General features: G+C 36.9%; 2 protein-coding genes across 2 annotated transcripts in view; one reads left to right on the top strand and one right to left on the bottom strand.

Annotated features, from left to right (window-relative positions):
- The window catches only part of LOC122748590, a 37,174-nt gene extending 28,398 nt beyond the window's left edge, over positions 1-8,776 (bottom strand). The window contains exon 1 of the mRNA XM_043994298.1: positions 8,631-8,776. Coding sequence (XP_043850233.1) covers positions 8,631-8,776 — 146 coding nt within the window. The remainder of the gene's footprint in view (positions 1-8,630) is intronic.
- A 6,846-nt stretch (positions 8,777-15,622) lies between these two features.
- The window catches only part of PAG1 (phosphoprotein membrane anchor with glycosphingolipid microdomains 1), a 172,372-nt gene continuing 165,769 nt past the window's right edge, over positions 15,623-22,225 (top strand). Inside the window, exon 1 of the mRNA XM_043975896.1 lies at positions 15,623-15,733. The gene's annotated coding sequence lies outside the window, so the exon portion shown is untranslated. The remainder of the gene's footprint in view (positions 15,734-22,225) is intronic.

The raw sequence follows: 22,225 nt of genomic DNA, 5'->3' as shown, positions 1-22,225 counted from the left end.
TTATTTAGCACTTACTATGTGCTTAATAGTAAAGCGTTTTAAATCCATTAAGGTGTATTTTTAGTTCTTACTGTGTTCATTCAGTAACTTTCTTTTTTTTTCTTTCTTTTTTTTTTCTAGTAAGGCAGTTGGGGTTAAGTGACTTGCCCAGGGTCACACAGCTAGTAAGTGTTAAGTGTCTGAGGCCGGATTTGAACTCAGGTACTCCTGAATCCAGGACCGGTGCTCTATCCACTGCGCCATCTAGCTGCCCCAGTAACTCTCTTTTAAGAAGCATCAATGAATATGTTGATATTAGAATCAATAAATACATAAATTCAAATCTGACCTCAGACACTTGACAATTACTAGTTATGTGACCCTGGGCAAGTCACTTAATCCTCATTGCCCTGAGCCAATAAATACATACATACATACATACATAAATTGTTTATTAAGTATAATTTAGTGCTAGCCCTAAAGATGCAAAAAGAAGCAAGCAAGATAGTCTCTACCTTCAGGGAACTTTCTTTTTTTTTTTTTTTTTTTGAGGCAATTGGGGTTAAGTGACTTGCCCAAGGTCACACAGCTAGTAATTGTTAAGTGTTTGAGGCTGGATTTGAACTCAGGTCCTCCTGAATCCAGGGCCAGTGCTCTATCTACTGTGCCACCTAGCTGCCCCGGAACTTACTTTCTAATGGGGAAGAAAGGAGGATATTTAAAGAGCTGGTGGAGACCTGATTCCTGGCAGAATAAGGTGAAAGCTCACCTCTCTGAGTCAAATAACCCAGTCTGGGGGGGTTGGGGGCGGGGTGTTGTAAGGAGGGGTGGGGTGGGGTGAGGCACAAGGGATGGAGAATGCAAATGATGGCCCAAGTATAAGCAGAATGATGAGGAGGTGGATAGGAAGAAGGAATTGAAACTTCTGTGACTGGTAGATATTTTGGGGGGCATCTTTCGCTTTAACCATACATCTTTGTAAAGAACAATAATGAAATACTGTGACATCTTTTACTAATACCTATTCCAATGTTGTAGTGGAAACTACACTTGTCTGGGAGTCACAAAGGCTTGGATTCAAGCCCTGGCTCTGCCCATTACTAGCTGCCGGACTTTGAGCAGGTCACCTGACCTCTATGGCCCTCAGTTTCTTTATCTATAAAAAGAGGTAAATGGGATTCTATCTCACAGGTCCCTTCCAGCTCTATCATTCTGTGGGCTTGAACATTCTATAGAGTTGACCCAAAGCAAAGCTGTTTTTGAAAAATACTGATTTTTCTTTACTGTGGTTTTTCAAATGGAGGCTTATTAAAAAGAAGTTTATCAATAAAATTCTTGGTTAAGTTTAAGATGAACTAAAGGTAGCTTCTAATGTCTCTGAGATCCTGTGATAGCGAGTCTAATTTTGATCATCAGGAAAATTTTCCTTATAGTTAATTTAATTCTTTATTTTGTATTTTAAGCCCTTTTCTTCTTGGTCTGTCTTCAGAGAATAAGGAAGAGCTGATCACTGTATTCTATGTAAAAAGCCCTTCGTGCCTTAAAGATATAAAACCACTTCCTGTGTCTTCTCTTTTCTCATTTTAGTAGTCTCAGCGAGCTTTTTTTTTCTGACTCTTGAAACATGTCTTTCGTCTAAATATGCTGAGTTTCCCAAATCCCTAGATTTTTGAAGTTGAAAGGTTTGATCCATCTATATTTACCACTCTATTTCATCCCTGAAATGAATAAATGTGCAGGAATATATACTTTAATTGAGAGGCAGCATCAGGCCTTCATCACCTCTCACCTAGATTATGGGAAGGGCCTCCTAACCCATCTCCCAGTCTCATGACTTACTATTCTAGTACAACCTAAACATTGCTGCCAAAGTAATTTTCCTTAAGCACAAATCTGTCCATGTGACTCCCCTATGCAGTCAACTTCAGTGGCTTCCTATTGCCCCTGTGATAAAATAAATCCCGCTGCTGCTTCACTGTTAAAGCCCTTCTCAGTCTATCCTTGGCCTATCTTTCCAACCTCACTGGGCATTACTCCTCCTTCATCATCATGGGATTCAGCCAAACTGGCCTTCTTTGCCCCTCATGCAGGATGATCCATCACTCTGATCTTCATGCCTGCATCCCTGGCTGTCCCACATGCCCATAGTGATTCCCTCCTTACCTCCTCCTTATAGAGTCCCTCTTTTAAGATGCGACTCAAACACCATTTTCTAGAGAAGGCTTTCTGGTTCCCCTCCACTGTTAGCACCCCCCTCCCAACTTCCTTGTATTTAATTACTTTGTACATATTTGCGTTTATTTATTTTTTTTTTAGACAAATTTATATATACATGTTTTGTTTTGTTCTCCTCATTAGAATGCAAGTTCCCAGGTAGGGATTGTTTCATTCATTTGTACTTCCTCCCAGCACATAGTTAGGTTTTTAATAAATAAAGTTAGGTTCTTGTTGATTGATTAATTGTTGTTAGTGCATATATGGCCAGTGTGGCATAGCGGGCCTTGTGATCAGGAAGACCTGGATTCAAGTACCACCTTAGACACATAGTTTATTTGATAGTGGTTTGTGATCCTAGGAAATTCACTTAATCTTTCAGTGTTCAAGGTCACTCCTTGATTGTAAATTGCAGGGGTGGTGGTGGTGGTGGTGGTAGTAGTAGTAGTAGTAGTAGTAGTAGTAGTAGTATATTAATAATAGCTAGCACTTAAGTGGTACCTACTATGGGCCAGGCACTGTGCAAAGTGCTATAAAATATTAGCTCATTTGATCCTCCTAGTCAACCTGGGAGGCAGGTACTATTATTTATTTTTTGTTTGTTTTTTTGCTGGGCAATTGGGGTTAAGTGACTTGCCCAGGGTCACACAGCTAATAAGTGTTAAGTGTCTGAGGCCGGATTTGAACTCAGGTCCTCCTGAATCCAGGGCCGGTGCTCTATCCACTGTGCTACCTAGCTGCCCCAGCAGGTACTATTATTATCTCCACTTTACACTTGAGGAAACTGAGGCAAACAAATTAAGTGAGATGATGCTGACCAGCATTGGTAAAGGAAGCTTCCTGAATTTGGGGGTTACCCATATCAGTGAAATCACAATCTGAATCCTTATCCCTGTCTCTATGTATTTTTTATTTGGCATAGTGAATAGAATGCTGGAGTTGAAATCTAGAAGACCTAGATTTAAATCCTGCCTCAGAAACATATTGTCTGTTTAATGTTTTGCAAATCACTTAACCTTTCTCAATACAAAGCCAGTGACAAAAAGAAAGGATCCATACACATACACATACACATACACATACACATACACATACACATACACATACACATACACATACACATACACAATATACATATACATACATCTACATATACTTACACATACACACATATAAATACACATATATCTACATGTACACTCACCAAAATATTGATAAGAAGCAGTTTTTTGTAAGTAGCAAAGAACTGCAAGCAAAGTAGATATCCGTCATTTGGGGGAGTAACTAAACAAATTGTGGTACATAAATGTAATAGAATATTACTGTAATGTACAAAATAATGAATATGATAAATACAGAAGTAGGGGAATATGAATTGGTACAAGTTAAAGTAAGCAGAACCAGGAAAACATACATGATGACTACAAGAATGTAAATGGAAACAACAGAGTTATTGAAAGTGAATGTGGTGAAATTACAATGGCCAAGCTTATTCCAAAGAAATAAGAAAAGGCATTTCTCCCAACCTTTTAGTAAATGTAGAGGACTATGGATGTAGAACATTGCATTTAAAGTCATATTTTTTTGGATGTTGTTTTTTTATATTCTTTGTTTAAAAGAATCGCTTTTGGGGAGGGAGAAGGGTAATCAATACATTGGGAAATGTGTAAAAGGAAAGTATATCAACAAAAATGAGGAAGAAGAGGAGGCAGAAGGAAGGAAGGAAGGATGGAAGGAAGGAAGGAAGGATGAAAGCAAGGATGGATGGATGGATGGATGGAAGGAAGGAAGGAAGGAAAAGAGAGAAAGGAGTGAGGGAGACCTTCTAAAGTCTGCATTCTGCCTTATGATTTTCAGGATTTTTCTTTAACAACTGAATTGTGTCTTAATTTTCTTTTAGATCCCTAGAAAATTCTTAAAAAGAAAATGATCTTTTGTGTTCTCATCTTGCCTTTTCCCCAATTTTAGTTTAAGATCACCAGTAAACCTAGAAACCAAAGTTTTATTTCATGCAGAAAATTGGAATGCTTTCAAGTGCCATGAATCATTTATTTCTTAAGTGGTTCTTAAATTGTTGGTGGCTAAAAGGATGTTAAAGCAGGGAAGGAGAAGAACTGAGTTGAAAAGTATCCTAATAATCAGAAGATTTTGTTTAAATCTTGGCTTAGAAGCACATTTGTTTAAAATACCAACTTTCCTTAAGTTTGAATATAGTTTTTGCCAAGGTTGCATCCTTTCTTTTTCATTGTAGTTATTGACATGATCTTCCACACCTCTCTTGGAATCTTCATTTTAGATTGTATCCCCATTATCAAGCTAATGATTAGGTTATTACCATAATATTAAAAAGAAAAGAAAAGCTTTGTCAAAATAATATGGGACAGGAAAAGTAGAGAAAAAGGGCAGAGCATTTCATACCCATCCACATGTTGTGCCCTGCTCCTCATTGTGACTACTTATATATATCAGGGGGCAGCTAGATGGCTCAGTGGATAGAGCATTTGGCCTGGGGTCAAATTCCTCTTCCTGAGTTCAAATTCAACTTCATACACTTCCTAGCTGTGTGACCCTGGGCAAGTTACTTAACTCTTTTTACCTCAGTTTCCTCATCTGTAAAACAAAATGGAGAAGGAAATGACAAACCACTGCAATATTTCTGCCAAGAAAACTCTAAATGGGGCCACGAAGAGTCAGGCATGAATGAGAAATGATTGACTATAAATCAAGTTCAGGAGACCTGGATTTCTAGTTCTGGTTCTAACACTATTTGTGTGGCTTTGGAAAGTCACCCACCCTGGGCATCAGTTTTTCATCTGTAAAATGAAAGTATTGCTGATCTTTCAGTTCCCTTTCAGGGCTTTGGGGCTAAGATTCTGTTACTCTCTTTAGGCATCTACTCTGACAGTTAATCACTAAGGGAGGGATTCTCCACTTCCCCAGAAGTTTGAGTGGAGAAGTGGAGAAAATAATGTTTTCTCTTCCCCATCATTCTTCTGGACACATTGTCCTACAGGTGAGGATAAGTGAGCCTGAGTTTTATATTACATGCTTTGATTGTCACTGACTTTTGTTGCTGTTCAGTCATGCAGGATTCTGTCGTGACCCCATTTGGGATTTTCTTGGCAAAGATACTGGAATGCTTTGCCATTTCCTTCTCCAGCTCATTTTACAAATGAAGAAACTGAGGCAAACAGGGTGAAGTGACTTGCCCAACCTCACACAGCTAATAAGTGTCTGAGCTTGGATTTGAACTTAGATCTTCCTGACTCCAGACCCATCATTGTATCCACTGAGCCACCTAGCTGCCCTACTGAAATAAAGTTTTCTGAGGTGACCATTAGTCTAACAAAACACAAGAGAGAATTAATTCTGAAATTGTTACCATTGGCAGGTATAGATTCTTTTTTTTTTTGTGGGGCAGTGAGGGTTAGGTTAGTTCAAAAGTATCCATAGACACTTACTGTGACCCAGGACAAGTCACTTAACCCCCTTTGTCTTAGTTGCCTCATCTGTAAAATGAGCTGGAGAAGGAAATGGCAAACCACTCCAGTGTCTCTGCCAAGAAAAGTCCAAATGAGGTCATGAAAAGTCTGACAAGACTGAACAACATATGCAAGAGAAAGACTGCCTTAGTGGTTTATATATATGTGCACACACACAAACACAAATATACCTTGAGATCAGAGGTTCTTAACCTGGAGTCCATGAACTTTTGGTGGGGGGGGGCAATGAGAGTTAAGTGACTTTAGCAGGGTCACACAGCTAATAAGTGTCAAGTGTCTGAGGCTGCATTTGAACTCCGGTCCTCCTGAATCCAGGGCTGGTGCTTTATCCACTACGCCATCTAGCTGCCTCTGTCCATGAACTATTTTTTTTAGGAACTTTTAAAAATATTTTGGTAACTGCATTTCGGTATAATTGGTTTCCTTTGTAAACTTAGGCATTTTATTTTATTCATTTAAAAACAATATTCTGAGGAGACTTTTATAGGCTTTGTGAAGCTCCTCCTAAAGGGTTCTATAATATACAAAAAAGGTTAGGAACCTCTACAAATATTTTTCTTTCTTTAAAAACAAAATGCAAGCTGGATCACTCCCTCCTTTGCCACCACCCAACTGCTTCATCCCTGTTGATCTGCCTGTAGTCCAGAAAACTCACCTATGGTCTGCTCTGAAGAGGACTCTGTGATTAGCTCTATTGTTTGTACACAGCTGTATTAGACAGTGCTAGTAGACCTTATTCTCTACTATTAGATTCAGTTTCCTATTCTCTGGGAGAGTTTTCATTAGTACATGCCATTGAAACACTCATTCATGAACAGTTATTTGTTTATGATGATACAGTTTTTTTTAAAAAACAACCCTATAAGGAAAAGGAATTGATAAGGGAGAGTCTCGTTGAATGATGAGAGCATTGCAGGGTCACATATCCCTCTGAACTAGCCAAACCCTGAACCCACTAATGACTACACAGCACAGAAAATTATCACAGAACTGGGAAAAGGCACCACCAAAAGATGATCTAGTAGAATTAAAAAACTTTGTAAATAGAACTTTATTTGTCAGAAGACTGGAATTTAATGTCAAGTTTTAATCAAACTAATAGTTATGTTGTCTTTGTCAAATTAGAGATGCAGGTTTGATATTGAAATGCTAGTCAGAAAGGATGAATATGCAAGGTATGTGTTATCTCAAAAGATACAATACTGTTCTCTAAAATCCACTGGAGAATGGAAAATATATAAAAATAGTTGTTCATCAGTTGTCTTTCTGGAAGTGATACTATTTTTCATCATAGGGCCTTAGGAACTATCTTAGGTCACTGTCTTGATCACAGAAGCTAAGTCCTTTATGTTGTTCCTTACAATATTGTTGTTACTATGTACAATGTTCTCCCGTTTCTGCTCACTTTGCATCAGTTCATGTAAGTCATCTTAGGTTTTTCTGAAACCAACTTGCTCCTCCTTTTTTATAGCCCAATAGTATTCCATCACAATCATATACCACAACTTGTTCAGCCATTCTCCAGTTGATAGGCATCCCTTCAATTTCAAATTCTTTGTTTTTGTTTTTGTTTTTTTGTTTTTTTAGTGAGTCAGTTGGGGTTAAGTGACTTGCCCAGGGTCACACAGTTAGTAAGTGTTACATGTCTGAGGCCGGATTTGAACTCAGGTACTCCTGACTCCAGGGCCGGTGCTCTATCCACTGCGCCACCTAGCCGCCCCTAATTTCAAATTCTTTGCCACCAGAAAAGAGCTGCTGTAAATATATGCCTAATCTGTTCCTCTGATCTACTACTCTATTTCTTAGCCAGTACCAGATTGCTTCAATGATGACCACTTTGTAATATAATTTGAAATTTGGAACTGCTAGAGCTGACTTCCTTCATGGTTTTTTCCATTGATTTCCTTGATATTCTTGACCTTTTGTTCTTCCAGATGAATTTTGTTCCTATTTTTTATAGCTGTATAAAATAACTATTTGGCAGTTTAATTGGTATAGCACTGAATAAATAATTTAGGTAGAAAGAAATAGTATTAAGGTTTCACATAGTCACTTGTCTCCTCAAAGTAAAGCTCCAATGAAGAATTAGAATTTTTTATATCTTTATCATTTTTTGAGAAGTTGATACTTTGTCCATATCAGACTTTATATTTTTCATCTTTGAATTTATTCTTATTGGATTCATCTCAATTCTCTGGCCTTTTTAGATACTTTTGGATCCTGATTCTATCATCCAGCTTATTAACTATCCCATTCAGATTTGTGTGACCTACATGTTTGATGAGCATAGCACAGGACCAAACAGATGCCTAAAGGTTTTCTAATTAGAGAACTCCTGTTACATTGACATTGAACCATTACTGGTTTCTGGTCATTTAGCCTTTTCTTGTTTGTTTGTTTTTTGGTGGGGCAATGGGGGTTAAGTGACTTGCCCAGGGTCACACAGCTAGTAAGTGTCAAGTGTCTGAGGCCGGATTTGAACTCAGGTACTCCTGAATCCAGGGCCGGTGCTTTATCCACTGCACCACCTAGCCGCCCCCAATTTAGCCTTTTCTTAATCCATTTAAATATAAACTACTTGACAGCAGGAACTGGTCTCACTTCCGCATTTGTATCCCCAGATATTATTTTTGTGTTCTAAGACAAAGTGTCTTGGTAAGTGCTTAATAAACTCAGAGCAGTATTCTTCTTGTCCTCTACAAATTCTTTATCGTGTTTTCTCATTGACTGATTTGATCTTCTTGCTGTCCAAAGGACTCTCATAAGTCTTCTCCAGGACCTCAGTTTGAAAGTGCCCATTCTGCGGTGGCCAGTTTTCCTTATAGTCCAACTCTCACAGCTATACATTTCTACCAAAAAATCTATAGCTTTGACTATATGGACCTTTGTTTACAAGGTGATGTTTCTGCTTTTTAGTATGCTGTCCAGATTTGCCGTAGCTCTCCTTCGAAGGAGCAAGCATCTTTTAATTTCAGGGTTGCAGTCACTGCTGTGATCTTTTTGCCCAAGAATATAAAATCTGACACTGCTTCCAATTCCTTTTCCACTAGTTGCCGGGAAGTGATGGGACCAGTTGCCATGATTTTAGTTTTTTTAGATATTTCATTTATTTATTAATTAATTTTTGGTGAGGCAATTGGGGTTAAGTGACTTGCCCAAGGTCACACAGTTAGTAAGTGTTAAGTGTCTGAGGCTGGCTTTGAGCTCAGGTCCTCCTGACTCCAGGGCCAGTACTCTAACCACTGCGCCACCTAGCTGCCCCCTATTTTTAGGTATTTTTAATGTTAAGCTTCAAATCATCTTTTACACTCTCCTCTTTAGTTCTTCAGGAAGCTTCTTAATTCTTCTTCACTTTCTGCCATCAGAGTGGATTTTCTGTATATCTGGGATTGTTGATATTTCTCCTGGCAACTTTAATTCTGGCTTTTGATTCATCAAGTCTAGCATTTCCCATGATGTATTCTGCATATAAGTTAAATAAGGTAATAATATAAAACCTTGTAGTTCTCTTTTCCCAATCTTAAACCAATCAGTTTTTACATGTTTCATTTTAACTGTTGCTTATTGACCTGAACATGTTCTTCAAGAGACAAGTAAGATAATCTGGTACTTCCATTTTTTTGTTTTGACCACACAGTGAAAGGCTTTAGTGTAGTCATTGAAATAGAAGTAGATGTTTTTTTGGAACTCCCTTGCTTTTTCCATAATCTAGTGAATGTTGGCAATTTGGTCTCTAGTTCCTTTGCCTTTTTGAAAACCAGCCTGCATTCTGGTAATTAGTAGTTCAAATATTGCTGAAGCCTAGTTTGTAGAATCTTAACCATAAACTTCCTCAATTCCACTCAAATTTCTACATCCCAAAATTCAATCTCAGATCTTTTTTTTTTTTTTAAGTGAGGCAATTGGGGTTAAGTGACTTGCCCAGGGTCAAACAGCTAGTAAGTGTTAAGTGTCTGAGGCCGGATTTGAATTCAGGTACTCCTGACTCCAGGACCGGTGCTCTATACACTGAGCCACCTAGCTGCCCCCAGATCTTTCTTTAAAATTCCCAAGCCCTCCAAGTTATCTTCCCAGTTATTTAATATTATAATATATTACACATATTAATGAAGGACATTAAATTACACATATTAATGTAATGTATTAAATGTCTAATTGGTCACAAGGAAAGTGTATATATGTACATATGTGTGTATATAATATATTATACATAGAATATATTATATACACACACTTTCCTTGCAACCAATTAGACATTTATCTTGTTAACTGGTAGTGTTTTTTAATCCTATTTTATAAGGTGTAGACATTTTAAAAGTCACATTTACATAAAAGACTTCTTTATCGGGGAAGGGTCAACCTAGGCAATTACCTCATGCTACTATTACAAAAGGACTTCCAAGAACTGAGTTATTCCTCTGTCACATGTACTCTATGATTGAGTTCACTTTCCCATAGACCCTCTGTGTACTGATAGAAAAGTATCTCAAACTTTTGGGGGGAATATTGGTACCAACTGAACCAACTACAACTATAGTAAATTCCTTGTCCCAATAGCTAATTGAGTCTGGCTTACTAATTTACATCAACTTATAATTGTGGTGACAAGCATAACAGTGGGGACTCTTGAGTTATGTAATACTAGAAAAGACAACTGCAACTCCTTAAAGTTAACTTTAGGATGCTGGAGGAACTTTGTAACCAGCCTCTGGGTTCCTTTTGCAACCTGTCTGTGCAAATGGAAGTTTGGGATAGTTGCCTCAAAGCATGTGCTACACTTCTATTTTAAATAGTCAAACATAGTTTTTGGCTTTATCACTTCCTTAGTTTTTCTTTTACATTGAATTGAGAATAGGCATTTGAAGAAAAATCTTCTAACTATTTCACAGTGTGCTTCTTGTGAATTATTTATGACTTGGATCATGGACACTTCCTTCCCAGATTGCATCTAGTGTAATAGAATGGTATGATTTGCCTTAAATTGTCAGTCTTATATATTCACTGTTTCTCTCATTCTGATTTACCTTCCCCCTTTCCCCCAATCTTGGCTAAAAAAGAGAATAGTAGCATCATTTATTTTTTACTTACAGATGATCCTGAAATGCAGCTTTTGAGAATGGCATACAACAACTGAGGTACAATTTTCTTTGGGTTAGTTTCAATCTAACTCAGTAATTGTCCCTTTCTCTTTTAAGTTAGAACTAAATTGAACATAATATTTGTTTTTATGACTCATTCTTGAATTTATTTGTAATAATATATTTATTATATGTTTTAAATTATACATTTGAAAAGTAACCTGTATACAATAAAGCTTCACATGTAGTCCTCTTCTGTTCCATGTATATGGAAATGCTTATTTTATTTGGTATTTGTAAGTTTGGAATTTTAAAAAATATTCTTTTTTTGGAACTTTTTTTGGGGGGGGGTGGGGCAATGAGGGTTAAGTGACTTGCCCAGGGTCACACAGCTAGTAAGTGTCAAGTGTCTGAGACTGGATTTGAACTCAGGTCCTCCTGAATCCAGGGCCAGTGCTTTATCCACTGTGCGACCTTGCTGCCCCCAGAATAATATTTTTTAAAGAAAGGTGTTGATTGTACTTTCTTGTTTTTTCTACCACTTTGGTGGTCCATTTCTGCCTCCTTCATCAGCTTCTCTTCCTCCTATTCCAAAACTTTGTCCTCAGATTTCTTGTCTTTTCTCTCTGTACTTTTTCATTTGGTTCTGCCACTTAGCACAGTGCCTGACTCATAGTAGTAGCTTAATAAAAATGTTGATTGATTGATTGATTGGTGCTATTGTCCACTCCCATCCAGTTAGCACTTTTATGCAGATGATTCTCAAATCTACATTTCTAGTTTATAACTCATTTTTGTGGAAATCATTACTTATGTTCTTATTTTAAGAGAGCTTTACCTTTTAAGTCCCTAAGGAAAATAAGGCATGGAAACATTTTTAATAAAGAAAACTAAAATACACCTGCTTTCAGATATACTTATCTGTTAAACATCTGATTTGCAAAACATTTATGTAATTTTGAACAAATCCCTTTTGTAATTAATAGGGATTATCTCTGTGCATTCCCTAGTGAAATGGAGATAGATTCCCAGATGGATATCCATCTATCTATTTGAACTATTATTGAACTTAACAGTATATAGGCTTAACATAATTATTTTTCAAATAAAGCAATACATTTGATACATTCTTCATTCAATGAAATCTTAATTTTTCCAATACTTGTTTTGAATATTAACAAACAATTAAGTGATATTTAGCTATATGCAAAACTGAAAACACTTACTAAAAGCCTTTGAAAGCTAATATATTCTCTTAAACTGTCAACCCTGTTTTAAAAAATGAATTACAAGATATGTGGTGTTTCTGATACAGAAATGTTGACTAAATCATTCAGTATATAGATATCCATCAGCTATGTAGAGATATGATATATAGTTGATTGATCCTATAAGCAACTGAGAAAAAGTGCATGATTAAATGAAGCTTGGTGTTTAAAATCAAATTCTCTCTCAAATTGATTTCTCTTCTAGATAACATTATCTAGGAATATGTTGGCATAGTGTTTACATGAGAGATTCTTAATTTGTGGTTGAAGAACTTGAAAAGAAAAACCTTTTTAAAAAAATAACTTTTAGTTTTGTTGGTTTCCTTTGTAACTTTATGTATTTCATTTTATACATTTAAAAACATTCTGAGAAGGGATCCATAAGTTTTACCAGACTGCCAAAGGAATCCATGTTACAAAAAAAGGCTATGAACAGATAAAAATGAACTAGTCTTGTATTCTCTTAATTTGAATGCCAAACTACTTTTGTTTCTGCCACTTTTTATTGTTTTAAGCCATATGGTGTAACTTAGGCTCTCTTCCAAGGTCTAGTCTCAACCTTTTCCCCAAGGTTTCTCATCATTCCATCTGAAAAATCCAACTAAGTCATAGCCATTGTCATTAACCTACTGTACACATTTAATTTAAACACTGGAAAGTCATTGCAGCATAGTTGAAAAAGACAGGATTTGGAGTTAGTTAAGTGCTTATTAAATGCCAGGAACTGTGCTAAATCCTGGGAATAAAAATAAAAACAGACCTTCCCTGTCCTCAAGGAGCATACATTCTAATGGGAGAAAACAACATATAAAAGAACTGAAAAGGGGAAAGGGACAATGTGGGGAGAAATTAATTCATACCTGACCTGGGAACTTTCCTTAAGAAGGAATTTCTGGGATGAACTAACCAATCAGAGGAAAAGGCATTGGAGTAGCACCAACTACTTCAGTGGAAGAAGGATGGGTCAGAGTGAACTTCTAGGGTAAGGAGGCTGCTGTGGTGTGTGGAGAAAGGCCAAGTGAGTCAGGAGTGGATTCTGGTGTGTGTGTGTGTGTGTGTGTGTGTGTGTGTGTGTGTGTGTGTGTGTGTGTGTTTAATTAGCTACTATTGGTATAGATATCAGTTTTGGGTAAGCATATTATTATTACTTTATTAATTTTATACTAGTAAAGAATTGGCCACGTGTCTCTCCAACTTCTCATGGTCTCAGGCCACGTGGTAGAGAAAGCAGGGAGAGGACTTTTGTATGCCAATTAGCTGGAATAGGAGGAAAGCCCTCAAAGACCCAGAAGACATAGGGGTTTTATCCTCTCTTGATAGAGGCAAGTCATTATACATTAATCAAAGCTAATTGGTTAGCATTCAATTCCATTGGTTGGCATGATTTGAAGGTGGTGTGTATTATCTAGTTGTGTTTTGATTCCATCAGTCATTTTGTTCCCTTGGATTTATCCCAGATCAAGGAGAAACTAGACTTTCTAGAATGGGGGTGGAGAATAAAACTGAGAAATTGATCTCTGGGTCCTCCAAGAAATCTATTATTAATAATTATTTTTTCACAGGGGAGAGCCTGAGGTTGAATCCCAGCTTTGTTTGCTATTTGTTGCCTATGTTGACTTTATTTGTTTATTTATTTTTATTTTTAGTGAGCAAATTGGGATTAAGTGACTTGCCCAGGGTCACACAGCTAGTGTTAAGTGTCTGAGGCCGGATTTGAACTCAGGTACTCCTGACTCCAGGGTCAGCCTATGTTGACTTTAAACAGATCACTTTGTCTTTCTGGGCCTGAGTTTCCTCATCACAAAATGAGGAAATTAAACCAGATCATCTTTTAATTATAAATCTATGATCCCATGATGTGAATTTAATAAATAAGTTGGTTTTAATAACAAAAGGTCTAGTTTTATGTTAGTATCTAATTTTGGAGAGTGGCTAGCCTTTGGGAATCAAAAGTTGATGGTTATTATCATCATAACAGCTAGCATTTTTATAGTGCTTTAAGGTTTCCTAAGGGCTTTACAAATATCTCATTTTATCCTCACAACAGCCTTGAGGAAAAGGTGCTATTATCATCCCCATTTTACTGATGAGGAAACTGAGGCAAACAAAGGTTAAATGACTTACTCAGGGTCACACAGCTAGTAGGTATTTGAGGTCAGATTTGAATTGAGGTCTTCCTGACTCCAGATCATCAGCACTCTATTCATTGCACTACCTAGCTGTCATCCACTTCTTGAATAAGTTTTGTAAATGGCTTCCGAGAAAGACTTATGTAGTGTTTGTTGTGATAAACTTCTAAAGTAAATGAAGGAATCCCATTAGAATCTGAGGCAACCATGTAGCAATATGGCAGAATATTCTCTAGCTAGCTCATACCAGCTTCTAAGAGCTGATTATTAAATTTTCATTATAAATGTTTACATCTCAGAAATCGCCAAATGCTACAAATTAGGGCTTCATTTATTGTTTTGCTGATTTTCTATACTTAATAAAGTTATGGAAAAATGTTAAGCATGCAGATTAAATTTTAAAATGTGTCACATATACTTTTTTTTAATAGAGAGCCAGTTGTAAAACATTTACCTGGACAAACCCTGAAATAGGGGATTTGAGGATATGTTCTGTAAGATATGAATAGAACATAATACTGAACATAAAACTGCCAAGAAATACATAGTTCAGAGCAGTATATATGTTGCTAAAGTATTTATTCACATTAGGAATACAATAGGGAATGATGTTTTCAGTCATGGACCAGAAATTGTTTCTTTCTTTGACTCAGAATATACCACATTTGTGACTTTATGGCATCTAGGAATGATACTCATTCCTTCTTTTTTATTTTTAAAAATTTTTAATTCATCTATCTATCTATCGATCAATCTGTTTGTTTTTGCAGGGCAATGAGGGTTAAGTGACTTGTCCAGGGTCACACAGTTAGTAAGGGTCAAGTGTCTGAGGTCAGACTTGAACTCAGGTCCTCCTGAATCCAGGGCTGGTGCTTTATCCACTGTGTTGCCTAGCTGCCTCCAATACTCATTCCTTCTGTTGTTGTTGCTGTTGAATCATTTCAGTCACGTCCGACTCTTTGTGACCCCATTTTGGGATTTTCTTTGGAAAGATATTGAAATGGTTTGCTATTTCCTTCAGCTCATTTTACAGATGAGGAAACTGAGGCCAACAGGGTTAATTGAGTAGCCCAGGGTCACTCAGTTATTAAGTATCTGAAGCCAGATTTGAACTTAAGTCTTCCTAATTCCAGGGCTGGAATTCTATCCATTATGCCACCCAGCCACCCTTTTATTGATCTAATAACTTTTTTGACTTATCTCTAACCTTTATCAGTTATACTGTTCTGCATACTCTCTCCTTTCTAAGGTTCCCATGACATTTCTCTCTCCTGATTCTCCTCCTCCTAACTGTCTGACGTGCTCAGTCTCCTTTGGGGGAATCTTCGTCTAGGTCCTACTTACTATGGTTATCCCCCAAGACTCTGTTATAGACCCTTTCCCTGTTCTCTCTCCCTTGATGCGCTTTCATTGATTCATGATCTTTCATTGTTTTTGTTTTCTCTATGCAGATCATTCACAAATCTGTTTAGTCCTCACCTCTCTTCTGAACACTAGTCTCACATCAACAACTTCCTCACATCTTGAACTAGATGTGCCACAGGCATCTTTAAATTTCCAAAGTAAGCAAAAGTAAATTTCATTATATCCTTTTCTCTTGCCCTCCCCTATTCCTAATTTCTTTATTTCTAATTTCTTTTTGTTTTGTTTTTTGTTGTTGTTGTTGTTTTTTTGGGGGGGTGCAGCAATGGGGGTTAAGTGACTTGCTCAAGGTCACACAGCTAGTAAGTGTCAAGTGTCTGAGGCCGGATTTGAACTCAGGTCCTCCTGAATTCAGGGCCGGTGCTTTATCCACTGCGCCACCTAGCTGCCCCCAATTTCTAATTTCTAATTATTTTAAAAATAATACTTTATGTTCCCCAATTATATGTTAAGACAAATTTTAACATTAAAAAAGTTCAGAGTCCCAAATTCTATCCCTCCTTTTCTCCCTTCCCCCAATACAGTAAGCAATCTGATATAGATTATACATGTACAATCATACAAACTATTTCCATATTAGTAATTTTGTACAAGAAGACAAAAAAGAAGGAAGGAAGGATGGGAAGAGAGAGAAATTGCATAGCATCTTCATAATTTTTTGGAATTGTCTTAGATCATTGTATCACTGAGAATAGCTAAGTTATTCAGAGTTCTTCATCATACATTATTGCATTTACTGTGCATAATGTTTTCCTGTTTCTACTAACTGCACTTTGCATCAGTTCATGTAAGTCTTTCAAAGTTTTTCTGCAATCATCCTGCTTGTCGTTTCTTATAGCACTATAATTCATCACAATCATATACCATAACTTACTCAGTCATTCCCCAATTGATGGGCATCCCCTCAATTTCCATTTCTTTGCCACTACAAAAAGAGCTCTTATAAGTATTTCTGTACATGTATAAACTTTATATTACACATATCTTGTAAATATGTTGTTGTTTGCTTATTGTTTCCCCATTAGAACATGATATCCTTTCAGCTGCTTTAGTGGCCCCCTCCAAAATTGTGGTGTAATGATTTCCACAGGCCACCACTAGGTGTGTTCAGAACCAACATTCAGTGTCCCAAATCCAACTAATAACAGTAATGCCAATTTTAAAATTGTTATTTCAATGCGTTAGGACTCACACGTTCAAGTCTCGACTTTTAAATTGCTCAGGAGGCATAACACATGTCCCAAACATCTCAGAAAACTTGGGGAGACTTCTGGGCTCTTTTTTAGTGTTGAGGGGGCAAGAGAATGTATGCTAAGTGGCTGAGTCCTCCAGCCTTGCTCTTCCCATTCAATGATTAGGCTTGCTAGACTTTTACGTTAAGGGAATTTACCTCCTAAGAATTATGCTTATATTAGACAGTGGAAACATTGTCAATCCCTTAAACATTTGGCACACTAATATCAACTACATCTAAGAACCATACCTTCTACAATTGAGGATACAGATGAGTGAAAAGAAATATGAAATTTTAAGATAAGGTCATCTAATCTTACCATCTCATTTTAATGTGTTTAAGCGATTATTAGATCTGGAAAAAATTAAAGGGCAATATAATAATAGTTTTCAAATATTTGAAGCAGGTATTCATCATCTATTTTCAATCACAGCAAAACAGAAAGCTTTGATATATAGAAATGGCAACATCTGTCAATTGATTGGATACATATGAGACTGAGAATGAGGAATTTAGGATGACATCAAAGTTACAAACTTTGTGAACAAGAGTATGATGGTCACTTTGAGAAAACGGAAATGGAACAGGAAGCTGAACCCATCCTACCTTGAGATGAAAAATTTAGATCTCTCAAACTTCAACTCCAAGAATATGGATTTTCTCTCTGTCTGGAAACTCAGTCTAAATCTATTAAGTGATCAAACAAGGCCAGAACTGGTTGCCATTTTACTCAGCTTGACCTATAACCTCACTTTGACCTATAATCTCCACTTTGAGAAAATGGAAATTTGGAAGAGGAGCAGGTTTTAGGGAAAAGATAAATGAGGGAAGGAGGGGATAGAATTTGGAACTCAAAACTTAACAATTTTTAACATTTGTTGGTTTTTTTGTTAACTAATGAATGTTAAAAGTTGTTATGTGCGATTGGGGGAAAATATTTTTTTTAAAAGGTAAGTGACTTCAGCATGTTTGAAGGCAGTAAGGAAGGAACCAGTAAATAGATAGGAGGGGGTTCAAGATTCTAGAAGGGTGGAAGGATGATTGAGATTGCAACTTGCTGGAGAAGATAGAAGGGGGTAGGATCAAGCACCTATGTAGAGGCTGGCATTTGTAGGGAGAAAGTCCTTCTTTATAGGAGACTGAGGGGAAAAGACTAAAAAATGAGAGATGAAGTCAGAGGATGAAGAGAAAGGAAGTAATGAAAGTTCATACATCAGGTAATTTAAAATTTTCTCAGTACAGTAAAAGGCAAAGTCCTCAGCTGAAAGACAGATATGGAGGAGGCTCAAGGAGGAAAGAGAAGGTTTAGAATCACTTCTTTGGGGAATGAGATAAGGAATCAATTAGGGAGGAATAAAAGCAATCCTTATTGCAATGAAGGCTCAATTGAAGTCGGATTACATGACTTTATAATGTGCCCAGTCCCCACAGTTGTGAGTCTTGTTCAGCAGAATCTAAGTAGGAACTCAGGAAAAATGAGAATAATCCAGGGTTCAAGTTCGGCAAGAGATGAATGGAAAAAGGACAAGGGGACAAGGGATTCAACATCATAGAACAGGGTAGCATTGAAATGGCTAACAACAGCATCAAGATTGGAAAGGGATGACAGTGTAAGCAGAGCAGGACTTACGTCTCAGGAGCATAATCAAGGAAAAAGGAATTGGAGGTCTCCATTAGGATGAGGTTGAAGAGGAATGAGGCATAGAGATGGAATGATAAGAAGTTATGGTCAGGGAAAGCTAAGGAAATGGAGCACTGTGGGTAATGGCGACATTCAGACTAAAGCAGAGTAGGTAAAGGGATTTTAAGGAGTTTGAACAATTGTGGGATTAAAGAGTTATTAAAGGAAATTGGTGGATTGAGGGATATCAAAGTGAAATTCCCTAGTATAAGGCTGGGGATTGAGGAGGAGAGGAAGATAGTGAACTGGGTGCAGAACTCCTTGAGAAAGGAGGGAGAATGGCTGGCTCTTGGTAGACTGTAATTTGAAGTAGGGAGAAAGCACTCACCACATCAGTCATTATTTCTGTATTCAAAGGTTCTAGGGAATTCCCTTCCCCCTCCTCCCACCATTGAACTCAGGTCAAGATAGCAACATCAAGGTCATGTATTATCAGAAAAGTAAATAGATGGGCTGATCCACATGAGAATCAAACAACAGCCTGAGAGCTACATGAGTATCCTCATGATATTTAGGAGTCAAGCAGAAGGCCTCCAGCATATGTGGGATAAATCTTTTAGGGATGATTTGTGGAAAGAGTTGGTAGATAAGCATCACTTAAGCAGAGAATTCCTGGGTGAGTTCAGTGGAGGGTGAGTACTCACAGTGAGATTATAGGTCAAGCTGAGTAAAATGGCAACCAGTTCTGGCCTTGTTTGATCACTTAATAGATTTAGACTGAGTTTCCAGACAGAGAGAAAATCCATATTCTTGGAGTTGAAGTTTGAGAGATCTAAATTTTTCATCTCAAGGTAGGATGGGTTCAGCTTCCTGTTCCATAAAAGGAATTTATCTACCCGTTAGGATGGTTATGAAAATTGAATTGAATTGTGCAAAAGCAAGCAATACAGCAACTTTGTGTAACTAGAAAGAAGACTTGACTATGGCTACAGAATGATATGGATCTTCTTCAAAATAAATTATGGGAAAATTTAATCCCTTTTACAATAGTAAAGAGTGTAGCAGAGATGGGGCTCAAATAGGAGTACAATTAAAAAGGTCATGTTTTTACACCATTATCAAACTTTCCTACTTTATCTTAGACTCTTAGAGTCCATCTGGTCCTGATCCACTTTTGTTTTAAGGGGTTTTGGAGATGATTAGAACTAGAGAACAGAAAAATCTGAGGGTCAATTCAGTAATAGTTTCCAAGTGTTTGAAATTGGTAGTGATCATCTGTCATAAACCCGAAGGCTTAAATTTTATAGGAAGAGTAATCTGGGTTAGATAAAAGGAAGAAATTCCTGACAAAGAACACCAAAGCTAATTCTGACCTTCTCAGATTGTTTTTTTTAAATATTTCAGCCCGAGTATTTATTTTTATTTTATAATGTAATTTATTCAATATAAATAATATTAACATTAACAAACAATATAATATTTTAGCCTGAAAACAGGAGGATGGATTAGATGACCTTTTAATTTCCCATCCTGCCTATGAGTTAAGATGTGTTGTTTAAGTAGAAAGTATGCCAGATGGCTCATCAGAATTTGGGGGATTCGAATGCAGTAGTGACTGGTTTGTTTGCTCTACGAAAAGCAGTGTATCATAGATAGGTCTGAAAAGGACCAGAAGTAGTTAATTAAATCAGCCCAGTCCAATACTAAAGTTTGTTGGGTTTCTTTTTAAAGATTCAGAGATTCCAAATATTGACAATATACTTAAGCTCACCATACTGTTAGTGATTCCACCTTATTACTACAGTATAATATTGACATAATCTGTACAAAATATTATAATATGACACAAATCATACAGAAGTCTCACTGCTGCCTAGGAAAACCAAAGTCTAGACTCTATGGAGACTGACTTTTGAGGCAGCCTGAACTGGGCCAGTGCCATGAGCCAGAAATAGGGCTCTTTGATCAATCTTTTTTTTCAAATAAAGGGAAAATATTGATGTCCTCATGCAATCTCTTGCTGTCTGCTTTTGTTTGCTGATTCCTTTGTGTCAGAATCTACCATTGAGTTTTCTGTTTTTACACCAAAATTCAGAATGGTTTTTCAATAAATTAAGAGGTCATTTTTAATTTCTGTTTAGGAATAAAAAACGAACTCTCAGTATTCTAGTAATGGGTTTAGTTGGTCCCATAATCCAATATATCTTTTCATTTTTGTGATACCTTTCTAAGTTAATATTTCATTTTTTATGCTTGCTTGTCACTGGGCTGGTAGTTTATTTTCCAGGAAAAAAATTTTTTCCTGTTGAATTGACTGCAATTCAAGCTGTTTGATTAAACTGTATTCTGTTAAATCTCAAAAATGGTGTGTGAAGCCCTATTTTACATTTCACTGAGTGCTGCACTGCACTATTCAGTTTCTTCCTTCTATACGCCATAGAACAAGAGTGTGTGTGTGTGTCTGTGTGTCTGTGTAAACTAAACGAAATCTGTCGTGTTGAGCTTGCTTCTTATTAGAAAGTTTATTTGAAAGCTGGACATTTCTAGCTCTTGGGAAATGGAATGGACTGTCCTAGGTGAATAGTGAGGTGCGTGTGATCATGGATTTAGAGGTGACAGGTTATTTCCTATCACTTGGGGCACGCGACAAGAAGTTGGATGAAGGCATTCTGTAGTGGAAATAATAATAATAATAAATGATAACCAACATTTATAAAATGCTTTAAAGTTTAAATCCTTACATGTTTTTTCTCACTTGGTCTTCAACACAATGAGGTAGATGCTATTATTATCCTCATTTTACAGATAAAGAAACAGAGGCTGACAGAGGTGAAATGACTAGGGTCATACATACAACTAGTAAGTATCTGATTCAGAATTTGAGTATAGGACTTCCTGATTCCAAGTCCAGCAATGTATCCATTGCTCCATCTAACTGCAATATCAATTACCAGTTTGGGGGATGAACCATATGATTACTTAGGTCCCTTCCAGATATGGGAATTTTTGATTCTATATATGCAATTTCAGATTGGTGGTATATGTGAACTGTTTTTTTTCTTTCTAGCAAACTTCTAAGTATGTTAATATTCCTTATGTGTTGAAATATATCTTACTCTTTACAAGGCTATTCAAATTTACATACTTCTTTATTTCTACTATCCACTAGAAGATTCGATTGGAAATTGCTTTTTTCTTGCATTGAAATCACTCTCATTTGACTGTGTGACTATGTGACACCACGGCCCACATTCAGTTGGATCAAAGAATTGTTATTGAAAGCAGCTGACTTTATCAAATGATTTGGGATATGCTTTCATTTACTTTGTCTTATTTCAATTATTCCTAGCTTAGGACTTTTGAGACCCCAATTTTCCATTTCCTTGAACATAAAAGGATTGGCTGAAAGCAAATTATGTAGTAATGGCACCATGTCTATCTGATGGAATTTCTGAAATTGGTATCCATTCCTCTTAACTCTTTAGAGGGGGTAATTTAGTGGATAATACTTTTACAGATGTGCTTGAACACCCCCCCCCCCTCCATAAGAGACAATTCATTATAAAGATCCTGTCAGAGGAGTATGCCTTGTTTTTCCTTTAAAATTCTCTTTTCCTAGAAAGAGGGCAGATGTCTTCAGGACAACAGGTGAGAAAGCTATAATCTGCAAGCTGCATCTCAAAGCCCAGAAAATGGTAGCAAGACATTCCACATAAACAAAATTTTAAAGTCCCCCTTCTTTCTTCCTTCCTTAAAAATATGTGGAATCAAGAAGCT

This window comes from Dromiciops gliroides, chromosome 1, assembly GCF_019393635.1.
Source record: "Dromiciops gliroides isolate mDroGli1 chromosome 1, mDroGli1.pri, whole genome shotgun sequence".
Taxonomy (NCBI): Eukaryota; Metazoa; Chordata; class Mammalia; order Microbiotheria; family Microbiotheriidae; genus Dromiciops; species Dromiciops gliroides.
This window is presented reverse-complemented; position numbering and strand designations above follow the sequence as displayed.